Here is a 27,522-nt window from a genome sequence, read left to right as displayed (position 1 = left end):
TTCCTGTTTGGGGTGGTTGTGTGGGCAGGGTTAAGTTTTTGACGTGGTGAATTTGAGATGATGGCCAATGTACAATTGACATTCCAGCTGGGGGGTCCATTGAAGATCAAGTCTGGCAAGTCTATTAGCTGGGGCCTGGGTGAGCTGAGCCCAGCAGGTGAGGGAAAACGCGGGAAGAGGTTCTTGCAGATTCCTGACTTAGGAAGGGTCGCGGGTCCGCGCACGTGCTCTCGGGGTCACCTTCCCCGCGCCTGTGAGGGTGCCGGGAGTTCGTCCCCAGGTCCCGCCCCTGTGGGCGGGGCGAGGCAGCGTCGCCGCGAGGCCACCCGGAAGACCAAGCCGGGTAGGCGCTGTCTCCGTCGCCTCCAACCCCCGGGGCCGACCAGGGAAGGTGGGATGCTCTGATGGCCCGGCCTGCGGCGCTGAGCGCGGCGGCGGCGGCTGCTCTGGTGGCCGCCCTGCTCCTGCTGTGTCGTGAGGACCCGGGGCCGGGGGCTGGCCCCAGGTAACCCCTCCGCGTATGGGACCGAGCTGGGCCAGGTCTCCTGGCCGGGCCGGGGATACCGTGGGGGATGCCCAGTGATGCCAGCAGCTTGTGGCACCTGGGCGCACCCTCCAGCTCGGGCCCCTTCCGATGGGTCTGCTGGCTCAGGTGCGGGAGATGGCCGGGGAGCCGCGCCCGGCACGTGACTCAGCACTTTCCCCAGAGCCCGTACTGCGGAGAACAATATCCTCCTCCCTAACAGATAAACAGCCCTTGTTCCTCGGGGTAAGGACGGGCAGTCCCCTGACACCCTAAGACCGGCACCTGTCGATGTTATTTCCCCAGCATGGCCGAAACAGAAGCACTGTCGAAGCTTCGGGAAGACTTCAGGATGCAGAATAAATCCGTCTTTATTTTGGGCGCCAGCGGAGAAACCGGCAGAGTGCTCTTAAAGGAAATCCTGGAGCAGGGCCTGTTTTCCAAAGTCACGCTCATTGGCCGGAGGAAGCTCACCTTCGACGAGGAAGCTTATAAAAATGTGGTGGGTATTTCAGCTGGGACTCAAATGGACCCCCAGGATTCTGCGAGGTGAACATATTTCATTCCTAAAGGCTGAATACTGCCCTGCCAGTGGTGGGGGTAGTGAAAGGCCATCAAAACTTGGCCAAGATTGGTCTGTGAGAGTCCCTCCCAGAAGTCTGACGCCTGGATTGTAGCCCAGGTGTGCCTCCCTCCCGCTCATTTTGTGGTCTTGGGCAAAGCCCTTCTCTCCATCTGCAACCCTATAAAGCTGGGTCTGGGTTGTAATGGGGGTGGGGGCTGGTGAGACAGAAGAGCACTGTTTTCAGGCTGTCTTCTAGAGGCAGCCCTGGTGACCTTGAGAATTTTCTCAGCCACTTTGCTGATTTCGTCAACCTGCGCACTTCACACTAATATTGTCAGGGATTCTGAAACTGCTTTGCAGAGTGAGAAAGGTCTATGGCAGTGAAAGGTGGGGTTATTCACTTACAAGAATTTGCCCTGCCCGACTTCCCAGGCTTGAGTCTGTAAATCAGATAGTCCCTTAACTCTAAGTTAAACTTTTTTTTTTTTTTGAGAGGGAGTCTCACTCTGTCCCCCAGGCTGGAGTGCAGTGGCACAATCTCGGCTCAGTGCAACCTCTGCCTTTCAGGTTCAAGTGATTCTTCTGTCTCAGCCTCCCGAGTAACTGGAACTACAGGTGTGCGTCACCACTCCTGGCTAATTTTTGTATTTTTAGTAGAGACAAGGTTTCACCATGTTGGCCAGGCTGGTCTCGAACTCCTGACCTCAGATGATGCTCCCCCTTCAGCCTCCCAAAGTGCTGCGATTATAGGCGTGAGCCACCACACCCAGCCTAAGTTACACTTTTATGATTATAGGAATGATATACCAGACTTCTGTCTTGTCATGACCCCCTAAATATCACAAGCCTGAGTTTCTTGGAGATTCTGTTCTTTATTTAAAGGGAATTATCTGTGAACTGCAACAAATTAACGTAGTGTGATCTCAAGACACCACAGCTGCAGAATTTGGCCCCACAGGTTTCATAGGACGAACATTTCAAATAATAAGCCATCTTGCAAATAAATGTTCTTGATTCTCGCAGGTCTGTGTTCAGGTCATGGTGTGAATGCCTTTGGTCCATCAGGACTTGTTTATTTAAAACAGACATCTTTGCTCAGGCTGAGGCAGATGTGTTCTCACTGGTTTCATGGGCTGTGTCAGATATTCATGGTAATTAGAAGCTGAAATTGAAGGCTGGGCGTGGTGGCTCGTGCCTGTAATCCTAGCGCTTTGGGAGACTGAGGCAGGGGATCTCTTGAGGTCAAGAGTTCCAGACCAGCCTGGCCAACATGGTGAAACCCCGTCTCTACTAAAAATACAGAAATTAGCTGGGCGTGGTGGTGCACTCCTGTAATCTCAGCTACTTAGGAGGCTGAGGTGCGAGAATCACTTGAACCCAGGAGATGGAGGTTGTGGTGAGCAGAAACTGTGCCACTGCACTCCAGCCTGGGTGACAGAGCAAGACTCTCTGTCTCAAAAAAAAAAAAAAAAAAGAAAAAAGAAAAAAGAAAAGAAACAAATTGAAATCTGTGTTTTGAGTGTCGAGTTTTGGTGGCACATCTGTTTGACTAGGTACTTTGTGAAACCCTATTTTTCTTTTCTTTTCTTTTTTTTTTTTTTTTTTTTTTTTGAGATGGAGTCTCGCTCTGTCACCCAGTCTGGAGTGCAATGGCTCAATCTCAGCTCACCGCAAGCTCCGCTTCCTGGGTTCACGCCATTCTCCTGCCTCAGCCTCCTGAGTAGCTGCGACTACAGGTGCCCACCACCACACCTGGCTAATTTTTTTTGCATTTTTAGTAGAGATGGGGTTTCACCATGTTAGCCAGGATGGTCTCGATCTGACCTCGTGATCCACCCACCTCAGCCTCCCAAAGTGCTGGGATTACAGTGAAACCCTATTTTTCTTTAGCGTCATAGGCAGTTCCAGAAAAATTCTTTTCAGAGTTGACGGTAAGGATGGAAACCAACATTTTATCTGAGTTCTTGATGATAGGAATTTATCATGCTTTCTTTTTTAAGTTATACAGCAAACTTATAAGGTTAGATGGAGGTTCTTAAACTTCTGTGTGCATGAGAATTAAGGTGGGTGCTTGTTAAAAGTGCAGATTCTGATTCGGAACTATTGGCGTGGGATGTAGGAATATGCCTTTTTATTAAGCACTCCCTGACTAATTATAATGCAAATGGTTCATGGATTGGACTGAAGGAAAGATTATCACCCCCATTTTACAGCTGAAAAAAAAAAAAAAAGCTGTAGTGTATGATGAATAACTTGCCCATAATTACATGCCTAGTGAGTAGCAAGCCCAAGATTTGCAGCTAGGTCTTCTTTAAGATGCCAAACGGCATCTCTTGCCCTCACATCACACCTCAGTGGTCTCCTTCCTGGTAAGCTACACACAGGTCTTTTATTTTTACAGAGAGAGATTATAATCGAACCTGACTTCAGAAATCTGGATCACTCCTAGTCCAGTTATATAGACTGTGGACATATGTGTGTGTTGTTGATTTTCAATTGAGGTTCATTGCTTTTTGGTTGGAGAAAAGGAATTTGTAAAATTTGATGTTAAGTGGACAGGCCTATCAGTAATGTTCTGTAACTTAGTCTTTAAATCTAGAGGGGGTTTTTGGTCTGTTGTTTAAATAACATGAAACTACATACAACTGTGTCCTTGCCTAGAATCAAGAAGTGGTGGACTTTGAAAAGTTGGATGACTACGCTTCTGCCTTTCAAGGTCATGATGTTGGATTCTGTTGCCTGGGTACCACCAGAGTGAAAGCTGGGGCGGTAAGGAAGGCGTATGCTCTTTTCCCTTTTTGCTGGCCAGTAATATCAAGGATTCTTTTCTTGCTCACTCTTTTTCTTTGTGCCTGTTGCAATGTTTAAATGTGAATAAGCCTTTATTGTTTAAGATTCTATATGCTGCACTAACCTTTGGTATCCTTTTAATAGTACTGATAAGTTTGTCTTTCAAAGTAACCCTTGAGTTCAGGCCCCAGTGCTGGAGATGTCGTAAATATTTACATGATTTTGCCTATTGTGATTATCACTATCACTACATCCCCTGACTAAGGGAAACCATGATGTCTGAGTAAAACTGATTGGTTTATGCTGTTAACAATCAGCTTTTTTCCCCCTTAATAAATGTTTGAAAATTTGAAATGTTCTGTCTCACTTGAGTGATTTGCTTCAACTTATTTTCATGTCAAGTTTTAAACTTCTGGAATAGAACATCAGAACACAGGCACGATTCAATCAGCCTCCAGCAATGACTCAGCCTTCAGCGATGATTCAACCCCACGAATGATTCAGTCTTTACTGACGCAAAAGTCTTTTAACACACATTTTATTTTCTTTTTAACGGTGTTCTAAATTGAGTCAGCTCCTGTCCAGAAGTCATAGTTTACTACATAGTTAGAAGTCGGAGTTTACTACATGGATTCTGGGCAAATATTAATGCAGGTACATCTTATTTAATTTATACTTTGACTATAGTTTATTCCTCTGGCAGAATTTACATGCTGGAGCTGAAAAAACCTGCACATTCTGCATATGTATCCCAAAACTTAAAGTAAAATTTAAAAATATATAATAATAAATACACAAATAAAACAGAAGAAAGTGAAAAAAGTAAATAAATAAATAAAGTCGGTTAGCCCAGGCACAGTGGTTCATGCCTGTAGTCCCAGGAAAAAAAAAAAGAAAAAAAATATATTATGACTATGACTCTGCCGTGGGAACTCTCCTTAGGTTTATAAGCCAGACCCTTTCACCTGAATCATTAAGGGAGCATATAGTGAAGAACTATTCATTTATACCAACCGAGTAGTTAGACTCAGATGTATTTTCTGGGCCTCCTTGTGATGCAAAGAGTAATTCTATGTATGCTTTCAATCAAGATGTATTTCCATATCTTCTGCAGATCTGCATATCTGTCCTAGAACACAGCTGGGATTTGAGCTCTGTGATGGGAACTATGGATTATAGAGAAGTTTGACTTTCCCAGGAATTGGCACATTATCTCTCCTAGAAAGGGTCATGTTCCTGCTTAACAGTGGATACAGTCTTTTCTGTCCCAGGCACAGTCACAAGTGGTGTGCCCTCCAAAAGCATTGAAAAACTTTTGTTCCAGGACACTGCAGGTTTGTCTCAAGTGCCAACCTGGTTTTGGTGGTGAGTCAGCAAAACAAAATGCTGCATTAGGCATAGCAGGGTTGATTTTCATGACATAAGGCAAATCTCATTATAGGGTATGCCAGGGAAAAGTCTAAACTGCCTTTTGTGTTCAAACTGGGTAATGCAATTTTAATCAGAGGAATTGTGTGTCTTCACTATCCAGAATTTTCTTTTTTAATGGGGTTGGTTCTCCACCTCTCAGGCTATTTAATACCTTTTGTTCTCCTTTAAAATCAATTTGGAAAGATAAAAGTAATTAACTAGTAAGCAAGAATAGACTAATGAGCCTAGACTATTCACCTAGCTTAGAAATGAATTAGGACTTAAATGATTTAAGAGGTTAGTGGTGGAAAGCAAGCTGACACTTATACCAGAAAAGTGTTTTGTTTTGGGGGGCTTTAAAAAAAAAACGAATTTGGGCTGTGTACAATATAAAGTTGGGAGGTTGTGATAACTTCAGCCAATATGAAAGAGGTGACAGTTCATACGTGGCTAAGTAACGATAGTGTTTTAAGTGGGGGTTGTGGATTTCCAAGCTTATCCCAGCTGGTGTTCTGGGTCAGCAGCCCTCTCTGAGAAAAGAGTTCATTGGGTGGTTTATCATATGAGTACTACAAAGCTAGTGGCAAAACTAGCACGCTTCACTAGGGATTTTGTAACTGGAACACCCCATATATTGCCTTAGCAGTCTGGGTTTCCAGCAGAGAAACTTCAAGAAATTCAGCGTTTTTGTCTCAGTATTGAGATCCTCTGAGTAGGTGGCTTATTTCCCTGTAATGTTCAGTGTATTAGTTTGCTAGGGCTGCCATAACCCAAGTAGCTTAAACAACAGAAATGTATTGTCTCACAGTTCTGGAGGCTAGAAGTCTGAGATCCAAGTCTCAGCAGGCTGGTCAGTGCTCTGAGGCTGAGCCCTTGAGTTTCAAGGCTCTCTCCTTGTCTTTTAGATGGCAGCCTTCTCTTTGTGTCTCTTTATGTGGTATTTTCCCTGAATACCTGTGTCTATGTCCACATTTCCCCTTTTTGTAAGACCACTAGTCATACGGGATTAGGGACCACCCTATTTAATATGATCTCAACTAATTACATCTGCAATGAACTTATTTCCAAATAAGGTCATATTCTGAGGTAATAGGGGTTAGGAGTTCAACATATGCATTTTGGGGGGATGTAATCCAACCCACAAAATTCAGTATACTCAGGTTTCTATTGACACTGGTTCTAGGAAAAGGTCTATTAGCTTTCTTCAGCTGTTTGGAAGACTATTTCCTTTAACAGTAGCTGGGTAGATGCTAATCTTCCTTTTCATATTCACAGAACATAGTTGTTCAGTCAATGCACTGGCTCCCTGACTTGGCCCTGATCCAGATCTACTGGATCAGAATCTGTGAATTTGGAAGTTTGGAATCTGTATTTTTAGCAGGCTCCTTGGGAGATCCTGATGCAGTCAACCCTGTCCTTCTTGTTGAACCTGCTTTCAGGAGGCATTGGGGTGTATTAATTCTCCTCACTTGCTGGTTTTCTGGGTACTGTGGTCCTAGATAACCTTCACCTTGCTTTAGTGAGTAACTTGTTTGCTAGTGAAGATCAAAATAGCCTTTGAAAACCAGATCTGTATTGTCCCGGAGAGAGGCACAAAAACTTAGAGATGCCAGTGAGAATAGTTCATTTCCCCTTATTTGTATCAAAAGAGGGATTTGATTAGTGAATTCAAGGTGGTTCTATGTGGTTTCACCTTTTCATTTGTCTCCTCACCTGGTAGTAGTAGGCTCCAGAAGTCCAGGTTCTTGTTTTCTGTTGAGTGGATGATGTCATTAATGTGATTAATGTGGCTACTGTGACATTTATTAGGCATCTCATGGCCCATCTCATTAGAATCTTATGGCTTCTGGTTCTGATCTGCTCTTCTAATTCAAAGGTTTGCAATACAGCCTGCCACCTGTTTTTGTACAGCCTGTGAGCTAAGAATGTCTATATATATATATATATATATATATTTTTTTTTTTTTTTTTTTTTTTTTTTTTTTGAGATGTAGTCTCGCTCAGTCACCCAGGCTAGAGCACAGTGGCACAATCTCGGCTCACTGCAAGCTCCGCCTCCTGGGTTCACGCCATTTTCCTGCCTCAGCCTCCCAAGTAGCTGGGACTACAGGCGCCCGCCACCACGCCCGGCTAATTTTTTTTATTTTTAGTAGAGATGGGGTTTCACCGTGTTAGCCAGGACGGTCTCGATCTCCTGACCTCGTGATCTTGGCCTCCCGTCTTGGCCTCCCAAAGTGCTGGGATTACAGGCGTGAGCCACTGCACCCGGCCTATATTTTTAAATGGTTAAAAAATTCAAAAGAATAATGTCATACCACGTGAAAATATAAAAACTTCAAATTTTAGTCTTTATACATAAGGTGGTGTTGGGACACAGCCATGCTCATTACTTTATGTATTATCTGTGGCTGCTTTTGTGCTATTAATATAATGGTAGAGCTATATAGTTGCAACAGAGGCCTGCAAAGCTAAAAATAGTTACTGTCTGATCCTTTACAGGAAAAGTTTGCCCACCCTTGTTCTAATCTCTGTTGTTTTATTTGATGTCTAGGAGGGGGCTTGTGAAGTGGTGAGATCCTAGCTGGTTCAAGGGACCCAGATCACAGGCCCTGTTTGGTTGCCAAGTAGCTATGGAGCCTGGAGTTTGCTGGTTAGCTTTTGGAGGCCACTGCCTCCTTGTCTGTCACAAGGAGGTGACCAGTGAACCCACCTTCCTACTGCAAAATTCTTAAACATTTTTCTGTTTTTTTTGAGACAGAGTCTCATTCCATCACCCAGGCTGGAGTGCGGTTGTGTGATTTCAGCTCACTGCAGGAGTGCGATTTCGGTCACTGCAGCCTCCACCTACCCAGCTCAAGCAATCCTCCCACCTCAGCCTCCCAAGTAGCTGGGACCACAGGCATGTGCCACCATGGCTGGCTAATTTTCGTATTTTTTTTTTTGTAGAGACAGGGTTTTGCCATGCTTCCCACCCAGGCTGGTCTTGAACTCCTGGGTTCAAGTGATCTGCTTGCCTCGGCCTCCCAAAGTGCTGGGATTACCATGAGCCATCACACCTGGTGTGGAAAATTCTTTGACTCTATGAAACACAGAAGAAAGAATATCCAATTGGAAAACTTTTTCAAGAACATATAGATTGACCCAGGAATCCTCAGTATCTGCTTGATTTTATTTATCTATCCAGAACTCCTTCTCTAACCAAGATCTTTCCCCTACCATTGAACATCAAATATGGAGATGCCCTCCAGGACACAAACAAAAGGTGCCTCAGATTATACCATTTGGTATTTGTCAGCATCTTTGTTTTCTGGTCTAATTTATAGGGTTGGATTGAAAGGGAGTGAAGGAGAAAGAACCTGAAGCAGAAATAGGGCTGAGTGGGACCTTTACAGAATGATAGATGCACCCTTCTTGGAAAAAGATCCCCATGATTTACTTTTTTATAAATTAATTAATTTTTTAGAGACAGGGTCTCACTGTGTTGCCAAGGCTAGACTCAAATTCCTGGGATCAAGCGATCTTCATGCTTCAGCTTCTTGAGTAGCTGGGATCACAGACCACCGTGCCTGACCCCATGACTTTCTTGAGTCGTTTAGATGTGCTCACTTGTCCTATCAGTCAGCACTGAAATACTATACCTTGTTAGGATGAGTTGTTCTGAAGCCAGAATGTTGTTTTTAGTTTTCAGGCACTGGTAAAGAAGATTAGAAGAAATACTTAGTAGCTTTGGATTTTAGTAAGACTTAAGAGTCGCTGGAGAATCTGTTGCCTTTGATGTTGTGGAGCCTATGAGGATATCTCTACTGAGTGTAGTATACTGTGTTTATTCTTTTTGAGAGGGTGCTGGGAAAGGACTTTATAGTGGGAACTTATTTAATTAATTCCTTTTTCTAGAAGGGACTCAGATTCCTAGCTTAGAGCAGGACACATTGGCTATGGAATCATAAAGACAGAATCACATGTGGACTTAATACTCTCAGAAGAGATGTCTGTCCACATGGTTAGGGAAACTAAGTACAGTTTTTCTAAAAATTGTGTTTCTGAGATATGAAATAGCTTGCTTTAGTTAGTTTTTCTGTTGTTTTTTTAATCGAGCTATTGGAGAACAACAAAGGGCATGGATAAGATTTTAGAGATCGCTCCTTTCATCTGTAAATAGAATCTTCCTCACTCCAGAGAAAACTGGTGTGTGATACCTCCTAGTCAGTCATCAGGACCCATGCTTCAGTTTGATTTTTAAGTCTTTGAAAGCTGTTGACCCTTTTGCTTTTGAGTTTCATTCACCAGCTAAAAGGCCACGCCATCAGGGTGACGGAAGTGAAATTCAAAATTTAGTGGGCTTGGAAAAACGCGTATTTATAATGAGCTTGAAGGCTCAGAGGATTTGTGAAATCGTTTTGGATTAACAGCCATTGATTGCTAATAAAACAATATTTAGCTTTGTCCAGAGAACAGCAATGGAGAAAGGTATGGGCACCTTGTCAACAGGCCCCATTGAGCAGGGATGATGGGCTAAGTGTGGGGGTCTCTGCAGCAGCGTGGGTGCTCGTCCTTCAAGGAGCGGTTGTCAGTTGTTAGTAAGGCGGGTGAAAGGAAGGACGCCAAAGTCTGATGGCTGGGGTGGTATTGATGTGCCTTAGCTGACTAATCAGATTGAAAAAGTCCCATGGTATTTATGTCACTTTAATTTTCATCAAACAATTGGAGACGACAGCACTCTATTAAGGAGAGGTTGATCCAGAACTAAAGCCAAATAAATTAGGGTCTCAGTTTAATCAAATTATCCTTTTACTGGCTCTGGATTAAGTGAGAGAGACAGCGTCGGTCCGGAGACTTGTGATTGGCTGAATCTTTCCCTTATTTTTAAAGAAACGGATGAAAGAAAAAGTATTTTAACAGACAACTATAATAATCCTTCCAATCAGTCTTGCTAAAACAACAACAACAAAAAAACTGAATTTATTTCACTAGTCAACTGTGTCATTTTGTTGTGAATAACTAACCTGTCATTAAAATCAGAGTTCTGGTGAAATGGCATAGGGAAGAAACAGATGTGGAAGAAAAATTTAGTGTTTTAGAATTTTTCTACGTAGTTTTGGGCTGTTTCTCTTGGCATACTTTCAGCACATCTAAAGTCTCCATTTGGAGAATGGCTCTGAGGGTAATCACTTCTCTCAGGATGTGTTGAGTATTAAAATTGGTTTGCTTTACACTGATTTCAAAAGCAACAGCATGAATTTGAGTCGGTATATAGACAGCTTGGCAAGTCCGTTGTTCAGGATTGAGTGTCAAAGTATACAACAAAAAGTATAGAAAAGGAGATGGTGATGACTCATGAGTAAAGAGGTAAGTGTATATTACCCATAAACTAAGGTAGAAAAAGTAAGGCAGAAAAATAACACTGTACTCCAGGTGGTGGATATAGTTAAAAATGTACTTGTGAGTGATGGGAAAGGAGGATGAGGAAGGCTTTTACAGTAATGGTAATGTTCTATTTCTTGATCTTGGAACTGGTGGCAGAGCATGTTCAGTTTATGAAAATTTATTGAGCTCTATACTTATGTTTACTTTTATGATACACTTCCATACAAAGTTAAAAAATCTGCATGGGCGTATTGTTTTAAAATTGAATTCTGTATTGGTTTCCTATTGCTGCTTTAATAAATTCCTCAAATTTAGCAGCTTAAGACAACACAAATTTATCATCTTAGAAGTCTGACACGGGTTTACCTGAGATAAAATCAAGGTGTTGACAGAGCTGCATTCCTTTCTGGGAGGCTGTAGGACAGAAACCATTTCCATATGTTTTTCAGCTTCTAGAGGCCACGCCCATTCCTTGGCCTGTGGTCCCCTTCCCATCCTCAAGGCCAGCAACGTGGTAGCCGAGCCCTTCTTAGGTTGCATTACTCCAGCCTGCTCTTCTGCCTCATTCTTTTACTTTTAAGGGCCCTTGTGATTACATTGGGCCAACATGGATAATTCAAACTAATCTCTCTGTTTCAAGGCCAGCTGATTAGCACCCTAATTCTAAACACTGAATTTCTAAAACACTGAATTTCTCTTCCACATCTATTTCTTCCCCTCATGCCAGTTCACTAGAACTCTGATTTTAATAATGGGTTCGTTACAACAAAATGACACAGTTGACTAGTGAAATAAATTCAGTTTTTTTGTTGTTGTTGTTTTAGCATGATTCATCTTGCTTCTGCCTAAATACCATCTGTGATGGAATTCCCCCTTGTCATGTAACATGACATATTCACAAAGATTAGGACGTGGGCATCTTTGAGAGACCATTATTCTGCCTACCACAATCACGGATTAGTCATTTTCATTAGCGAGAGAGGGTGGGAGATAAAAAAGGAACATGGGTACAGTGAAAAGAGCACTGCTCAGAGTCCAGAATCTGCACTCTGCTCTCGGCTCTCCCACTTCCCAGCTAACAGTTCACCCGCCCACTGGACCTTGGTTCCCGTCTATATCATGAGGGGACTGGATGTGGTATTTCCTAAGGTACTTTCTAATATTCTATGAAAGATACACATTGCCCTACCAAATAGAACATTTAGAATCAGTAACTACTGCAGAGCAAATTTTTAATTAAAAAAAAAATCAGGCTGGGCGCGGTGGCTCACACCTGTAATCCCAGCACTTTGGAAGGCCAAGGTGGGTGGATCATCTGAGGTCAGGAGTTCAAGACCAGCCTGGCTAACATGGTGAAACCCTGTCTCTACTAAAATACAAAAATTAGCCGGACATGGTGGCGTGTGTCTATAATCCCAGCTACTTGGGAGGCTGAGGCAGGAGAATCACTTGAACTCAGGAGGCAGAGGTTGTGGTGAGTGGAGATCATGCCACTGCCCTCCAGCCTGGGCGACAGAGCAAGACTCTGTCTCAATCAATCAATCACTGGGGCAGTAGTCCAGTCTTCAGATTTGGAATTCCTACTACTCTAAGACCTCATTCTGTAATTGTGACTACCTATGAAGTTCAGCTTCAATAGACTTTAGACTTGTCTTCAGCTGTCTTGGGTTTGAAGATGCCAGAATTTATGGTGGTCTCAAGAGACTGTTACTCCTTGGAATTCCCTTTTCTGGGTAAAGGTGCATGCTTTTCAGTTAGGCCCTGGAAGTGAGTCTATATTCTGTTATTTGTGTCATTCTCTTCCCTCCCCCTTTTATTGCCACTTAGTTCTGTTTGTTTATGACTGGATTTACCTTTTCTCTGCTTTCATTGGAGTTTTGTTCATTCATTTTTGGAGCATCTACCATATGCTGGACATGTGCTGATGCTGAGAGATAAATTAAGAAAAAAGACCCAGCCACTGCCCTCACTGGACTGAATCTAGATTGGGTGTCTCCAAACACTTTTGATTAGAGACCCATTAATAAAAACGTTTGAGGATGCATTCTTTACTAATGTGTGAGGTACATTGTAAAGCATACACAAAAATTGGGAATTAAATAGACTTTGTTCTCTTAGTGCCTGGGGAGTGTCCTCACCCACACTCAGAGACCCTACCACATTAGAATTGACACAGAAAACAGGGGAGTGTAAAGTTGTAAAGTTATTAAGACAAAAAAAAAAGTTCTGGCTTAAAAGTAGTTTCTCAGCCTGATCTTACTGTTCCCTTTGTTCTTTGCAGATTTGTTTGGTGTCTGTGTTTCAATGTCATTGTCCTTGTTTCCTTATTGCAGTCCAGCCTTGCTGCTAAAGCTGGTATGTCTATCCAGAGGACCAGACCTGGAGCCTTTCCCAGAGTCTAAGCCTGACTTTCAATGTATTGCTTGGACACATTTTATTTAGATCTCCATCCTTCCAGGCCTCCCAGCCTGCTACCCAAGCCAAGCAGTAATCTTTAAGATGAACTTGCTGCTTTTTGGAAATAACTCATGTCCTTTTCCCCCTTAGGAGGGATTTGTTCGTGTTGACCGAGATTATGTGCTGAAGTCTGCAGAGCTGGCAAAAGCTGGAGGGTGCAAACATTTCAACTTGCTATCCTCTAAAGGAGCTGATAAATCAAGCAATTTTTTATATCTACAAGTTAAGGTTTGTGCAAGTTTCTGTTTTTCATACACTTTGGAGAACCCTAGCTATTTGGCAGTACTAAAGAATATAAAATATTACATAATACAAAAAACATCAAATGCATCATATTATGCGTTTGTATGGCTACGGGACTGCAGGAATATATTTGGTAAACAGGAATGATTTGAAAGGTAATTTCCAATGTCTTCCTCTCTATTAATTATCCAGCAACAAATGGAATGAGATATGGCATCTCCAGCCTTGACTGCCAGCATGGCAACTTAGCATTGGAAGAGACTTGGAGGCAGTGATTCTTAAACTTTTCTGTCAGTTTCCCTAATGACTGAGAGGAAAGAAGAGCTTTTATTTGTCTAGAGATTTGGAGAAATCTATCCTGAAGCAGTATTCTAGTTACAAACTCAACTTTCTTTTCTTTTTTTTTTCTTCTTTTTTTTTTTTTTTTTGAGACAGGTTCCCAGGCTGGAATGCAGTGGCATGATCTTGGCTCGCTGCAGCCTCTGCCCCGCCAAGTAACTGGGACTACAGGCACGAGCCACCATGCCTGGCTAATTTTTGTATTTTTGGTAGAGATGGGGTTTTGCCGTGTTGCCCAGGCTGGTCTCAAACTCCTGAGTTCAAGTGATCCGCCCATCTCAGCCTCCCAAAGTGCTGGGATTACAGGTGTGAGCCACTGCGTCTGGCCTCAACTTTCTTAAAAGTCTTACGTTTTATCTTTTAAAAATTTATGCACATTTTGCTATTCTTAGTACTATACATATCCCTGTTTATTTTAATTTGAAAGGTTTCTATTAACTTACCTTTGAATTAAATTGATGCTGCTGGAAGATAGGCATGGCTTTGTCTTTGTGTGCCTCCCATTGCACCCCAGGTGCCCACAGTTTAAGCAGCAGAGCCACAGAGGTCATTCAGCCATAGACTTTTCCTATGTGAAGTCCTTTTACAGAAGTTCATCTCGCTTCTGCTTAAATATCTCCAGCACTACAGAGATTACTATCTCATTAGCCAACTTTTTCTATTTTGGGTCAGATCTACTTGTCCAAACGTCTTTACCTTGAAGTGAAATTTATTGCTATATAAATGCAAATTGTTATCAGTTCTGCCTCTTAAATTAACAAAAATACGTCCAGTCTTTCTTTTGCATTGTAGTTTTTAAGACATTTGGAGATTATGGCCTCCTTAATTGTATGTTTCCCAGGCATAACACCTTTAAGTCCTTGCACCATTCTTTATGGGTTCCTGTGTCTAGCTCCTTCATGACTGCATCACTTTGCTAAGGGTGAACTTTGCAGTGATATTGTACTGGAACTGCAGTGGGAGTACTATTCATGCTCTGAACACTATGTTTTTTTTAAAAAAATAAGATATAAGATTGTTACTATTTTACCAAACATCCTTATTATGTTGTTGGCTCATGATCAGCCTGTAATAATAAAATTTTCCACATTTTTCTCACATGGCTTATAGCTGATCCATATCTCACCTATCCTAAAATAGTATTTTGAACCAGATGAAGATCAGTGAGCCACCCATGAAATTACATGATGAATGGAAAAGTTTCCACTTAATTGTCAGAGTTTAGAACAATTCTTAAAAGGAAAAAAGCCTGTTTTTCTTTTTTTTTAGAGTCAAAGTCTTGCTCTGTCACCCAGGTTGAAGTGCAGTGGTGTGGTCACAGCTCACTACAACTTCAAATTCCTGGGCTCAAGCAATCTCCAGCCTCAGCCTCCTGAGTAGCTGGGACTACAGGCATGAGGCACCAGGCCCAACTTGTTTTTCAAAATACTGACTTATGTGGGTTCTGAGAAAGGTTATCAAATAGGATTTTTGCCCTCATTAGCAAGATCAACATTTATACCTTTTAGGAAAGAAAATATATGTAAGATATTTCCTCATTGTTAAAGATAAAGGCATTATTACTGACTCACTGGGTTAGTAATCATAATAATGATTTAACCAGATTTTTAAAAAAATAGCTAACATTAAATGAGCCAGGCAGTATTCTGAGGGCTTTTATGTGCACTTGTGTGGAAACAGGTACTGTGATATTAAGACCACCAGCTGTTGGCTGGGCATGGTGGCTCACGCCTGTAATTCTAGCACTTTGGGAGGCCGAAGTGGGAAGATCACTTGAGGCTGGGAGTTTGAAACCAGCCTGGGAAACATGGAAAAACCCTGTCTGTACTAAAAATACAAAAATTAACTGGCACAGTGGTGTATGCCTGTAATCCCAGCTACTCGGGAGGCCGAGGGCAGGAGAATTGCGTGAACCCGGGAGGCAGAGGCTGCAGTGAGCCGAGATCACATCACTGAACTCCAGCATGGGAACAGAGTGAGACTCTGTCTCAAAAACAAAACAAAACAAAACAAAAAACAACAACAAAAAAAACACCAGCTGTTAAGCGGCAAAGCTAGAGCTTGAACCCAGGCTGTCTGATTCCAAGGCCTATGCCACTAGCTATTAAGTAATGAATAGCCTTTGTCACTAATACATGCAAAAGGGACCCAGCAGAGATTGGACCATGACAGAGCCTCAGCAAATATTAAGGCCAATACAATGGAAAGACACTTCTGATTTCACTGCAATTGGCCTGCATTACCTGCAGCCTGGGATTATGAATTAGATTAATAAAGGACAGAAATGACAACCAAATGATCCAACCCAGAATGACACTGAACAATATATAATTGCTTTTACAATTTGGAAAGATTATCTTTCCAAAATAATCCTTCGACTATTGTGTGTAACATTCCTAGTATTTATTGCTTATTTTCTCAGCCTCCATGTGTGTATGAACTCCCCCGCCCCACCCAATTTTAGAAACTCCTTTATTGTTTAGGAACATTTATTCTACTCATTGAAGTTTCAATTGCATTCATTCATGGTGGGCCAGCTCTGGGGGCCTGGATCAATCATGTGCTTTATGAGCACTCTGCTGGTGCTGTGGGGGGACGTGTCAGGATGTGGAGCCCAGAGTACTGGATGGGCCTCATTTCCTCTGTTCTCAGGGTTTATAAGCTTTGGTTTCCTCATCTGTTCAGGGTGAAGGTACACTTTCCAGACATGTGACATTTTATTATTGGGTATCATCCTCGACCTCAAGGAGTTTATAATCTGCTTGTATTGGGGGATCCCCAAAGATACCCCCAAGTTTGGTAATTCACTAGAAGGTTTCATAGGGCTCAGCATATAGTCATACTCACAGCTACAACTTATCGCATTGAAAGGATATAGGGCAAAATCAGCAAAGGGAAAAGGTGTGTTGGGTGAAGTGGAGGAAAGTAGGTACAAGCTTCCAAGAGGCCTCTCCCCATAGAATTTGCACAGGATGTGCTTAATTTCTCCAGCGATGAATGTTTTCTGCCAGAGAAACTCATCTGAGCCTAGGAATGCAGGGTTTTTATGGGAGCCAGTTACATAGGCACCTTGGCCTAGCAAAATTGCAGCCCTCCAGAAGAAAGGCAAGTTTTCAGCATAAACCACATTGTTTGTACAGACAGTTTAGGCATAGTACATGACCCTTATCAGATAGAGAATGGTGGGAACACACCGAAAATCCAAGTTTGCAAGCACAAGCCAGGGGCCAAACTTGCAACAGGACTTTCTAAGGAAGCAGTCTCAGCCTGCTATGGTATCTCTTTTATGCACACTTCTAATAGGGACAAATCTTTTAAAAAGCTAAGAAATGGGCCAGGCGCAGTGGCTCATGCCTGTAATCCCAGCCCTTTGGGAGGCCGAGATGGGCGGATCACGAGGTCAGGAGATCGAGACCATCCTGGCTAACACGGTGAAACCCCATCTCTACTAAAAATACAAAAAATTAGCCGGGCGTGATGGTGGGTGCCTGTAGTCCCAGTTGCTCGGGAGGCTGAGGCAGGAGAATGGCATGAACCCAGGAGGCGGAGCTTGCAGTGAGCTGAGATCGCGCCACTGCACTCCCGCCTGGGCAACAGGGTAAGACTCCATCTCAAAAAAAAAAAAGCTAAGAAATGTGTGTACACATAAAATCTTGTGTATGACTGTTCATAGCAGCATTATTTATAATGGCCAAAGAGTGGGAACAACCTAGATGGCCATCGACTGATGAATAGATAAATAAAATGTGATATATTCATGCAATAGAATATTATTCAGCTATAGAAAGAAATGATACATACTACAACATGGGTGAACCTTGAAAATATTATGCTAAGTGTGAGGAGACAGTCACAAAAGGCCACAAATTATATGATTCCATTTATATGAAATGTCCAGAATAGGCAAATCTATAGCGATAGAAGGTAGATTAGCGGTTGACTAGGTTCCCAGAGGGTAGGGTATGAGGAGTGACTGCTAATGATATGGGATTTCTTTTCAGGGTGATAAAATATTTTAAAACTTAGATCGTGATGAAGGTTACACAGTTCTGTGTATATACTAAAAACCACCTATTAAAAAAAAAGAACGGCCAAGCGCGGTGGCTCTCGCCTGTAATCCCAGCACTTTGGGAGGCTGAGGCGGGTGGATCACTTGAGGTCAGGAGTTCGAGACCAGCCTGGTCAACATGGTGAAAACCCCATCACTACTAAAAATACAAAAATTAGCCAGGCATAATGGCGGATGCCTGTAATCCCAGCTACTTGGGAGGCTGAGGCAGGAGAATTGCTTGAACGTGGAAGGTGGAAGTTGCAGTGAGCCAAGATCATGCCCTTGCACTCCAGCCTGGGTGACATGGTGAGACTCTATCACAAAAAAAAAAAAAAATACATAAATAAATAATTAAAATTAAAAAATTTTAAAAAAGAAAAAGATATTTAAAAATAGCCACTTAAATGTCTGGATGAGACAGGTTAAGTGCCAATTGAGTGGTACACACAGGCCGAGAAGGAGGCGTGCATGACTGTGTGGTAGTTCACAGGCCTTTGGAAGTGCCTGTGGGCTGAGCTCCTCAGGCATTTTGTTTCCAGAGATGCCTGCCATGAAAATGCATGCTTTATTTAACAAATTAGATTTAAAGCATCATCTAGATGTAATCTGTCTTAAAATTTTGTGAGGTTTAAGAAGTGAGTAATATAGTGAGTCTATGGTTTTCTGACCCACTGGAACTACCTATAAACCAAAAAAACGTTAGTGTCTGCTAGCATGCAACATGAATTCTGGACTAAATAGAGGATATTCTTTTATGATTGTACTAACATATGACTTACCCTCTCTGAATCTGTTTTAATATCAATGAAGTGAGAGGACTGACTATGCAGCCATTCACTCATTTAGTGGATCTTTTAAATGCAAGACTACACATCAGGATTAAATGATCTCTTCCTTAATTTCCAGACTCTTTGGTACCTAAAATTCTAGATAAGGATATTTTGAGTATTGAGATCTGCAAAAGCAGATTATCTTCAAAACCACAAATTATTCTCTCTTAAACTTCACACAGGTGAGCTGGTCTCGATTAAATACTGAAAATGTGTTTTTTCTTAATAGGGAGAAGTAGAAGCCAAGGTTGAAGAATTAAAATTTGATCGTTACTCTGTATTTAGGCCTGGGTAAGTATAATATTTATACTGAATGAGAGTATGCCACTGTTGGTTAATCCCTAGATACTAATTTTTCATTTGGAAAGGCTGACAGCTGAAATATCTAAGATATGAAAGACATTGGCTAGAGGTAGATTGCTTCTCTGAAGGACATACCTTTTTGCTTAGAAAGAAAGGGTAGATGGTGGGGCCCGCTTCAGAATAGTCTGGAACTTCCTGGACAGCATTTGCTGCCTTCTTAAATCCTCTTCATGTGCCAAATAAAACCTTACGTCTACTGTATTAGTCTGCTCGGGTTGCCATAACAGAATACCATAGATTGGGTGTCTTAAACAACAGAAATTTATTTTCGCACAGTCTGGAGATTGGAAGTCCAAGATCAAGGTGCCCTCAGGGTTGGTGTCTGGTGAGGCCTCTTTTCCTGGCTGGCAGACAGGCCACCTTCTGGCAGTGTCCTCACATGGCCTTTCTTCTTTGTGTATGCAGAGAGAGACCTCTGATGTCTCTTCTTCTTATGAGGACCCCAGTCCCATCACACTAGTCCTATTGCATCCTTAAGACCTCATTTAACCTTAATTACTTCCCTTAATGCCTTATCTTCAAATACAGACACATTGGGGATTAGGGCTTCAACATTAGAATTTTGAGGGGATACAGTTTTGTCCGTAATGCCCACTGTGGTCTCCGTGCAATTTACCACCTCTTCCTCTGCTTTTCTTTCTTTTTTGCTTTCATTTTAGAGTTCTGTTATGTGATAGGCAAGAATCTCGCCCAGGTGAATGGCTGGTTAGAAAGTTCTTTGGCTCCTTACCAGAATCTTGGGCCAGTGGGTATTCTGTACCTGTGGTGACTGTGGTTAGAGCAATGCTGAACAATATGGTGAGACCAAGAGACAAGCAGATGGAACTGCTGGAGAACAAGGCCATCCATGACCTGGGGAAAGTGCATGGCTCTCTCAAGCCATGACCACACTGGATAAATGGTTTTTATTGTCAACCTTAACACCCATTACCAAATCGGTAATTTCAGGGTCTAAAAAAAGTCAGCATGTTTTAACTTTGTTGTTTTACTATCCTCAGGCATCCATTCCAATCAAGAAATGATGGTGCTCTGCATTCAGTGGTTCAGAGCCTGGTTATACATATAGATCACTCAGGGAGCTTTGGAAAAATAAAGATTTGTCAGCCCTATCTCAAACTTGAATCAAAATTTCTGGGTGTGGGCACAATAATCTATAATTTTCTTTGTTTATACTTCCCCTGATGCCACTGGTTCTGATGCCACTGGTTGGGGGGCCTGCTTTGAAATGCTTATCTGCAGAGTCACAGCAGCCATGAAAACCTTATGACCGTGCAAATGAACTCTGCTCTAAAATTGTTGACATTCATGTCTCTGAGTTACAAAAGTGCTAATTCACTACATGTAATTGTGTAAGTAAACACTGTGCCTTTACTACTTCTTTATGTAATAGAAGTTGTATACCTAAGCTTATATAATACATAGGGAGGATTAAATAAAGGAATAAAGATGAATGGACAACTCCTGGGTGCCTCTTAGATTGCTTGAAAATGCCCATGTAGTGTGATTATGCAGCATTTCAGCCTATGGGGTGATATAATAGCAGCTAATATTTACCAAATGCTTGCTAAGTACCAGTCTTTACATGTGTTATCTGTGCTTTAACCCTCTTATAAACTATCCTTATAAAGTGATACTATCATGTTCATGTCTTAGATGGGGAAATGAGGCTCACTGTGGTTAAGTGCCTTGCTCAAGAGTCCAAATCTGAAGAACTGAAGCGAAGAAATGGCAGAGTCAGGATTCTAACCCAGGTCTGCCTGATCCCATAGATCGTGTTTTTAAGCACCCTGCAAGAGCACTCTGTTCCCGTATATTTCCAGGTAGTTCCAGTTGATTGTTACTACATGTTGTGGATGAACAAAATCAAAATATTTGGGTTTCTCCATTGTTCTAGTGATTAATCACTAAATGTTCACGTAGCCAGTAAAATTCTATGCCACCAAACTTTAAAGTGCTCATGCTGCTGCACTTTAAAAATTAAGGCAAAGGAAGATGCAGAAGGAAGGGTCAAAGCCAAGAGGAACATATATTGCAAATTTCCATCATGGAACAAAAGATGTTAATGTAACTTGTCTTAACGTCTGCACCAGGGAAGCAAAGTGATTCAAGTGATTCAGTCAATTCTTTCAAGACCTACTGTATGCCAAGTACATTTCAAGCTTCAGTATACACTGGAGGATAAAGGCCATTCTCCTTAATTTGGAGTGTATATGCTTAGAAGGGAGAAGACATTCCCAGTGTCAGTCACCCAAAAAAGAGGCATATTTTAGGGCAGGGTGGGATATTGAAATGTGAGCTTTAGAAGGAAATGAAATATCTTCCTTCTGCCAGGTGGGGTTCCCTGGGAGTTGGACTTTGAAGAGCCTAAATGTGTTGTTTCGGTGGTGAAAAAGCATGGGCTGAGGATATGTTGAGGCCTCTGGGCTCTGAAAGCAGCTAAACCCAGTGGCCTGTTTTAAGTTATTCTCCTTATATCATTTCCTTACTCACAAACCTTCGAGCAGGTTTCATTCAACATGTTATTCTGGTCTCAGTAGTGATGTGGGATAATGAGGAAGGGTCTGTGTTCACCTTTGGAGTAGAGAGAAAAGCAGCACTCTCTTGAGCTCTGCATTGTGGTGAGATAGGAACTTACTAAGGAACAAGACTCTGGCCCAATCACTCCTCCACAATGGGTGTTAACTTGTTTTATTGTCAGCACCGAATGGACTGGGTGTTCCATTTAGTACTAAGGGATTCAGGAAGTTTTCCACCAAATGTTACACAGACAGAAAAAGTTTATGTTGGAAGGATGAAGGGAAAAGTTGGATGGGCCCAGGTAATCAAAAGTGTTCATTAATTCATTCAGCAAATGCTTATTCAGTGCCTCTTATGTGCCACTGAGCACACAGGCACTGGGGATGCATCCATGAACAATGACTCCAACTCAAGAGAGCCAGCAGCTATTCTGGCAATGTCCTAGGATGTAAGAAAGCTTCAAAATTAATATTTGGGCCAGGTGCAGTCAATCACGCCTGTAATCTCAGGACTTTGGGAAGCCGAGGTGGGCAGATCACTTGAGATCAGGAGTTCAAGACCAGTCTGACCAACATGGTGAAACCCTGTCACTACTAAAAATATAAAAATTAGCCAGGCATGGTGGTGAGCACCTGTAATCCCAGCTACTTGGGAGGCTGAGGCAGGAGAATCGCTTGAACCTGGGAGGTGGAGGTTGCAGTGGGACAAGATCGCACCACTACACTCCAGCCTGGGCAACCGAGCAAGACTCTGTCTCAAAGAAAAACAAAAACTAATATTTAATGGATTCTGTCCTCTAGGAATTTACAATTAAGGGAGAGAAGTACATTTAGAAGTACATTTAGCAATAATATAAGGCATCATTTTTATTCAGTGAATACATTCAGTATCTATTAATACTATGGGTCAGGCCACATATTATGTGCCAGAGAAATGAAAGTAAAGAGACATGGCCCTTACCCTTATTGTTCAGTGCTGTGGGGTATCACCAAAAAAGAAAAAAAAAATCAAGTAAGCAAATGGTGGGTGCTAAGAAACTAACAGGATACTCCTGAAATAATGGTGGAAACTATTTTAGAAATGGCCTGAGGAAAGTGTTTCTGGTTGAGACCAAAGAGACCTACCCATGTGTAGAACATTCAATGATTAGCAGTAAATAAAAGGCTTAAGGGTGGGACCCAAGGTGAAGGGTTCCACTGGAAAGAGGCAGGATTATGCAGGGCCTGATAGGCCAATTAGATAAACTCTGCTAGAGCCTGGGGCACTCCCTCCTAAGAAAGAATTCTGGGCCGGGCGGTGGCTCACGGGCAGGTGGATCACCTGAGGTCGGGAGTTCCAGACCAGCCTGACCAACACGGAGAAACCCTGTCTCTACTAAAAACACAAAATCAGCCGGGCGTGGTGGCACATGCCTGTAATCCCAGCTACTCTGGAGGCTGAGGCAGGAGAATCGCTTGAACCCGGGAGGTGGAGGTTGCGGTGAGCCTGAGATCGTGCCATTGCACTCCAGCCTGGGCAACAAGAGCGAAACTCCGTCTCAAAAAACAAACAAACAAAAAAAGTTCTATGGTTTGAATAGATATAAGGAAAGGAAGAAAGGGAAGTGGCATGAGGCAGGCAGGGGAACATTTGTATTCTTCCCCACACAGCAGCCAGAATGTTACTTTCTCAACACATCTGAGAGCATCACTCCCTGGCTTAAATAGTTCAACCATTTTCCATTGTTGAGGACAAAGTTAACACTTATGTCTGAGCACTTTACATGTATTAACTCGTTTTATCCTTACTGTAGTTCTGAGGTTAGTGCAGGTTTTTTTTTTTTTTTAAGATGGAGTCTTGCTCTGTTGCCCAGGCTGGAGTGCAGTGGCACAATCTCGTCTCACTACAAGCTCCGCCTCCCAGGCTCAAGCAATTCTCCTGCCTCAGCCTCCCAAGTAGCTGGGATTGCAGGCGCGTGCCACCACACCTGGTTAATTTTTGTATTTTTAGTAGGGACAGGGTTTCACCATGTTGGCCAGGCTAGTCTCCAACTCCTGACCTCAGGTGATCCGCCCGCCTCAGCCTCCCAAAGTGCTGGTACTATAGACGTGAGCCACCGTGCCCGGCCCAAGTGCAGTTATTATCCTTGTTTTGTATTTGATGAAACTGAGGCAGAGAGAGGTCGAGTAACTTGCCCGAGATCACAGTTACAAAGTGACGTGGGTAGGATTCAAACACAGCAGGCTGCCTCTAGAGTTCACGTTCTCACTTAACCAAAGATTAAAATCCGTTTTGGGGGGTTTGACGCCTATCTGTCCCTGCAGTAGACCCACCCTGGCCCATGCGGTTCGTTCCCTCTCGCCAGCTGCACCCCCTCCAAGACATAGGAGCCCAGAAACCAGCCGAGCCTCCAGCGTTTGGCCTCCTTCGCCACCAGAGGGCGTCATGGGCCGATCGCCCCTCCGCTAACCGCTCATCCCAGGAAAAAGGGGCGCACAGAGGACAGGATGCCAACAGCAAAACCGCAGCGACGTCTCTCTGCCTTGGGGCTCAGAGCAGATGGCCGGGACCTCCCGCTAACGCCTGCCGCAACCCAAGGAGGAGACAAAAGTCACCTCCCGGGCTGCAACATTAACCGTCATCAGCGCGCCTCTTCAGCGCACTGCGCCAACCCTGCGGCAGGAGGAGGCGGAGCCCCCGCTCTTGCCCCGCCCCCACCTCACGTGACACACACGGCGCCTCGAGGCCGGAAGCGGTTGCGAGCCAGCGCGCGCGCTTCGACGTTCCCGGCGGTCTACGAAGTTTCCGGAGCCCCGGTCCCGCCGCGGGTTCGCGCTTGTGCTCGCGCTCGTTCCCGGAGACGGCGGCCGCTGCGCGCGCTCGTTGCCCAACCCGGTCCCCGCCCCCAGACACTCCGGGCTCTCGGGGCACCACAGCCATGTGCTCGTTAGCGTCAGGCACTACCGGTGGGTACCCTGGCCCCTCAGCACCCGGCTCGCCCAGCCCCAGGCCGCGCGGCTGTGGGGCCGGTGGAAGACCCTCCGGGACACGGGCCCGGGCGGGGTGGGGGGCTCGCAGGGATCATGAAGGAGGTGCTGAGTGAGGGCCGCGGGCGAACGGGGCGGGGGAGAGCCCATCCTCACCTGCTCCTCGAGCCCCCAGGCCGCACCGGTGTCCGAGGCCGATCTGATTGTTGTGCGTGTGTTAGGCGGCCGGGGCGCTGTGGAGGATGAGGAGGACCTGCCAGAACTGTCGGACAGCGGGGACGAGGCCGCCTGGGAGGATGAGGACGATGCAGATCTCCCCCACGACAAGCAGCAGACCCCCTGCCTGTTCTGTAACAGGTTCGTCCGCCTCAGCGCCTGGCCTCTGCCCTAGGGTGCCCGGGCGCGTGGGGTCTGTGTGCCCAGGAACGCCTTCGGGCAGGAGGCAAGCCAGAGTGGCCTGTCTTTGAATTCTGGAACCACTGGTCTGGGGTGAAGGCTTGTGGAGAAGGGGGACCCTCAGTAGTAGAGAGGGGGAACCGTGAGCTGGAAGGCCGGTTGTACTACAAGCTGTTGACTAGTAGTGCATTGAATCTGTGGTTCCCAAATCTTGTCACTTGAGACGCTGAAAACAAAATGATACTGAACTCTGCACCTGAATCCTTCCAAGTCAGGGATGGGGTCTAAGAATATTCTGTTTTTATGAGGACAAGATCAGAAGTAACAGTGAAGTTACTGACGAGTTACTAATGAGTAACAAATTTGGCAGCCACCCTGAACTAGATAATCCCTACGGAGCCTTCCAGCTTTACCATGCTAATTCTTTAACCAGTACAGAGCTTCTCAGGTGAAACATTTCTTTTTTTATTTGAGCGGTTTACATAGTGTAAGAAGGAGGTTCACCTTACTTAAGTAGGACTTTTCACTTAGGGAAAAAGACTGTAGTATCAATAATTTGCTCAAGGTCACAAAGCTGTGGTGTGCTTATTTCCAAACTCACATTCTTGCCACTTACAATTCTGCCTATTAGTCTTCGGAAGCTTTGGCTCCTGTCCTAGGCAAGTAGGCATGAAAGAGGCCCGGTTGGCATTGGCCAGTGTTACTTTAATATATTTTCCAGTGTTACTTTAATACATTTTCCAGTGTTCCCTGTATCTGGGCATGGTGCTGAGTGGTGGTGCGTCAGCGTTCTCATCTGTAGCCCCATTGGGTAGATAGAATGCCTGTATATATTCTAGTTGTCATCAAGTATTTATTGAGCACCAGTGGTGCAGTGGCTGTGATAGCCTCCATAAATAGTCCAAATCACCTATCTCGGTAAACATTTGTTGAAAACTAATGCTCCACATGTGTTAGGAATATAGATAAGGTACGCAGCTTCTCTGCTGTGTATTCTTGTCTTTAAGTGGCCTTCAGATTTGCATGTCACATAATAGAGGATTGATCCTCACAGTGTCTGTGATGCAAGTACGTTGGGAACACTACAAGATCACTTTTGAAATAAGGCACTTGGGGAGTATGCCAGCTGTAAAATTACATTTTATGCTTTATTTCTAAAAGCAGTTTGAGCTGTGCCAGTTCAAAGCCTCCGAAAGCAGAGTTGACACTTAGAGGAGAAAAGAATCTCAAGTAGAGAAATTGTATGACTTGACAGAAACAGACTCTATCAAAGGGAACTCTCTTAAAAGCCTTTTGATAAAATCAGTGATATTATTTGACAAATAAATTCACTTTGACATTTAAAGGATAATTGGTTTTAGGTGTAAAATGGGACTCAGAAGTACTAACTCCCTTTAAAAGTGCTGGGTTCCCTTCCTTTCAGATACAAGTGTGTTTGTTTTTTCTTAATTGGAAGTAAAACTAGAAACCAGCAGAGTAAAAAAAAAAAAAAAAAGTGTATATGTAACATGAAATCAGTATTTAGACTTCTTGGGGGACTATTCCATGAAGCTATTGCTTGATTTTTCAGGTTATTCACATCTGCTGAAGAAACGTTTTCACACTGTAAGTCTGAGCATCAATTTAATATTGACAGCATGGTTCATAAACATGGTGAGTAGTTTTTAGAATAAAGGCAATTTAAGTTGTGAAATTTGGCCAGGCGTGGCAGCTCACGCCTGTAATCCCAACATTTTGGGAGGCTGAGGTGGGTGGATCACTTTAGGTCGGGAGTTCAAGACCAGCCTGGCCAACATGCTGAAACCCCACCTCTACTAAAATACAAAAGTTATCTGGGTGTGGTGACACACACCTGTAATAGCAGCTACTCAGAAGACCGAGGCAGGTGAATTGCTTAAACCTGGGAGGCGGAGGTAGCAGTGAGCTGAGATGGCATCACTGCACTCCAGCCTGGGCGACAGAGTGAGACTCGTCTCAAAAAAAAAAAGTTTTGAAATATAAGTTCAGATTTTATAGTTTTTCAGACCCTTTTCTGTACGAGTTTAATATGGCGAATCATACAGCAACATCTTGTGGAAATGGAGTTTTTTTGACAAGTGGTCCTTGAGAAAAGATGAATAAGTCACTCTTCTAGACAAGATTCACTATATTTAAACTTATATTAGCTTTTCAACTAAAAACAAAAACAGACTTGGCATGTGATTACATTTTTACATTTTATGTGATTACATATTAGATTTAGGGAGAGCAAGTTTAGATGTAGGACTTGAAAAAGGAGGCAGGTCATTTGAAAAAAGACAATCAGCTCAAAGCATGACATGAACTTCACAGCCTACGAGACTGAGTTTTATAGAAAGTTTGGTAGAGACTGGAAGAAGAGTGATGAAGTTAAGGTTAATATGCAAAATACTCAGGTGATGTTTCTGTTGAAACTTTTATTTAAATGCACTTGCCTTACAATTAAGGCCTTCCACTTCATTAAATGGATGTAGAAGAGCTATACTACAATAAAATTAACTAAATAGGCCAGGTGCTGTGGCTCACGCCTGCGATTCCAGCACTTTGGGAGGCCAAGGCGGTTGGATCACAAGGTCAAGAGATCGAGACCATCCTGGCTAACCCAGTGAAAACCTTTGAGAGGCCAAGGCGGGTGGATCACAAAGTCAGGAGATCGAGACCATCCTGGCTAACCCAGTGAAAACCCGACT

At 43.5% G+C, this 27,522-nt stretch overlaps 2 protein-coding genes across 10 annotated transcripts in view; both read left to right on the top strand.

Moving 5' to 3' along the window:
• Positions 1-284: 284 nt before the first annotated feature.
• LOC129008191 (oxidoreductase HTATIP2) lies at positions 285-20,393 on the top strand. Of its 3 annotated transcripts, none has more exons than XM_054440107.2 (6): positions 285-343; positions 830-1,025; positions 3,750-3,857; positions 13,200-13,337; positions 18,802-18,863; positions 19,595-20,393. In XM_054440107.2, exons 2-6 carry the CDS (start codon positions 831-833, stop codon positions 19,818-19,820), a joined length of 729 nt encoding a protein of 242 aa, XP_054296082.1. In that variant the 5' UTR covers positions 285-343; position 830; the 3' UTR covers positions 19,821-20,393. The 3 variants fall into 3 exon arrangements, with proteins under 3 accessions (XP_054296082.1, XP_063527140.1, XP_054296081.1); XM_063671070.1 differs by having other exon boundaries at positions 305-391; XM_054440106.2 differs by having other exon boundaries at positions 308-505.
• A 3,535-nt stretch (positions 20,394-23,928) lies between these two features.
• LOC129007542 (protein arginine N-methyltransferase 3) overlaps positions 23,929-27,522 on the top strand; it is a 133,011-nt gene continuing 129,417 nt past the window's right edge. For 2 of the 7 annotated variants that reach the window (XM_054438602.2, XM_063671065.1), the window contains exons 1-3: positions 23,929-24,397; positions 24,640-24,775; positions 26,385-26,467. In XM_054438602.2, the coding sequence (XP_054294577.1) occupies positions 24,370-24,397; positions 24,640-24,775; positions 26,385-26,467 (247 nt within the window). In that variant the 5' untranslated portion in view covers positions 23,929-24,369. The remainder of the gene's footprint in view (positions 24,398-24,639; positions 24,776-26,384; positions 26,468-27,522) is intronic. The other 5 variants (XM_063671068.1, XM_063671066.1, XM_063671069.1 and 2 more) reach the window with 3 other exon arrangements.

The sequence above is a fragment of the Pongo pygmaeus genome, chromosome 9 (assembly GCF_028885625.2).
Source record: "Pongo pygmaeus isolate AG05252 chromosome 9, NHGRI_mPonPyg2-v2.0_pri, whole genome shotgun sequence".
NCBI lineage: Eukaryota > Metazoa > Chordata > Mammalia > Primates > Hominidae > Pongo > Pongo pygmaeus.
This window is presented reverse-complemented; position numbering and strand designations above follow the sequence as displayed.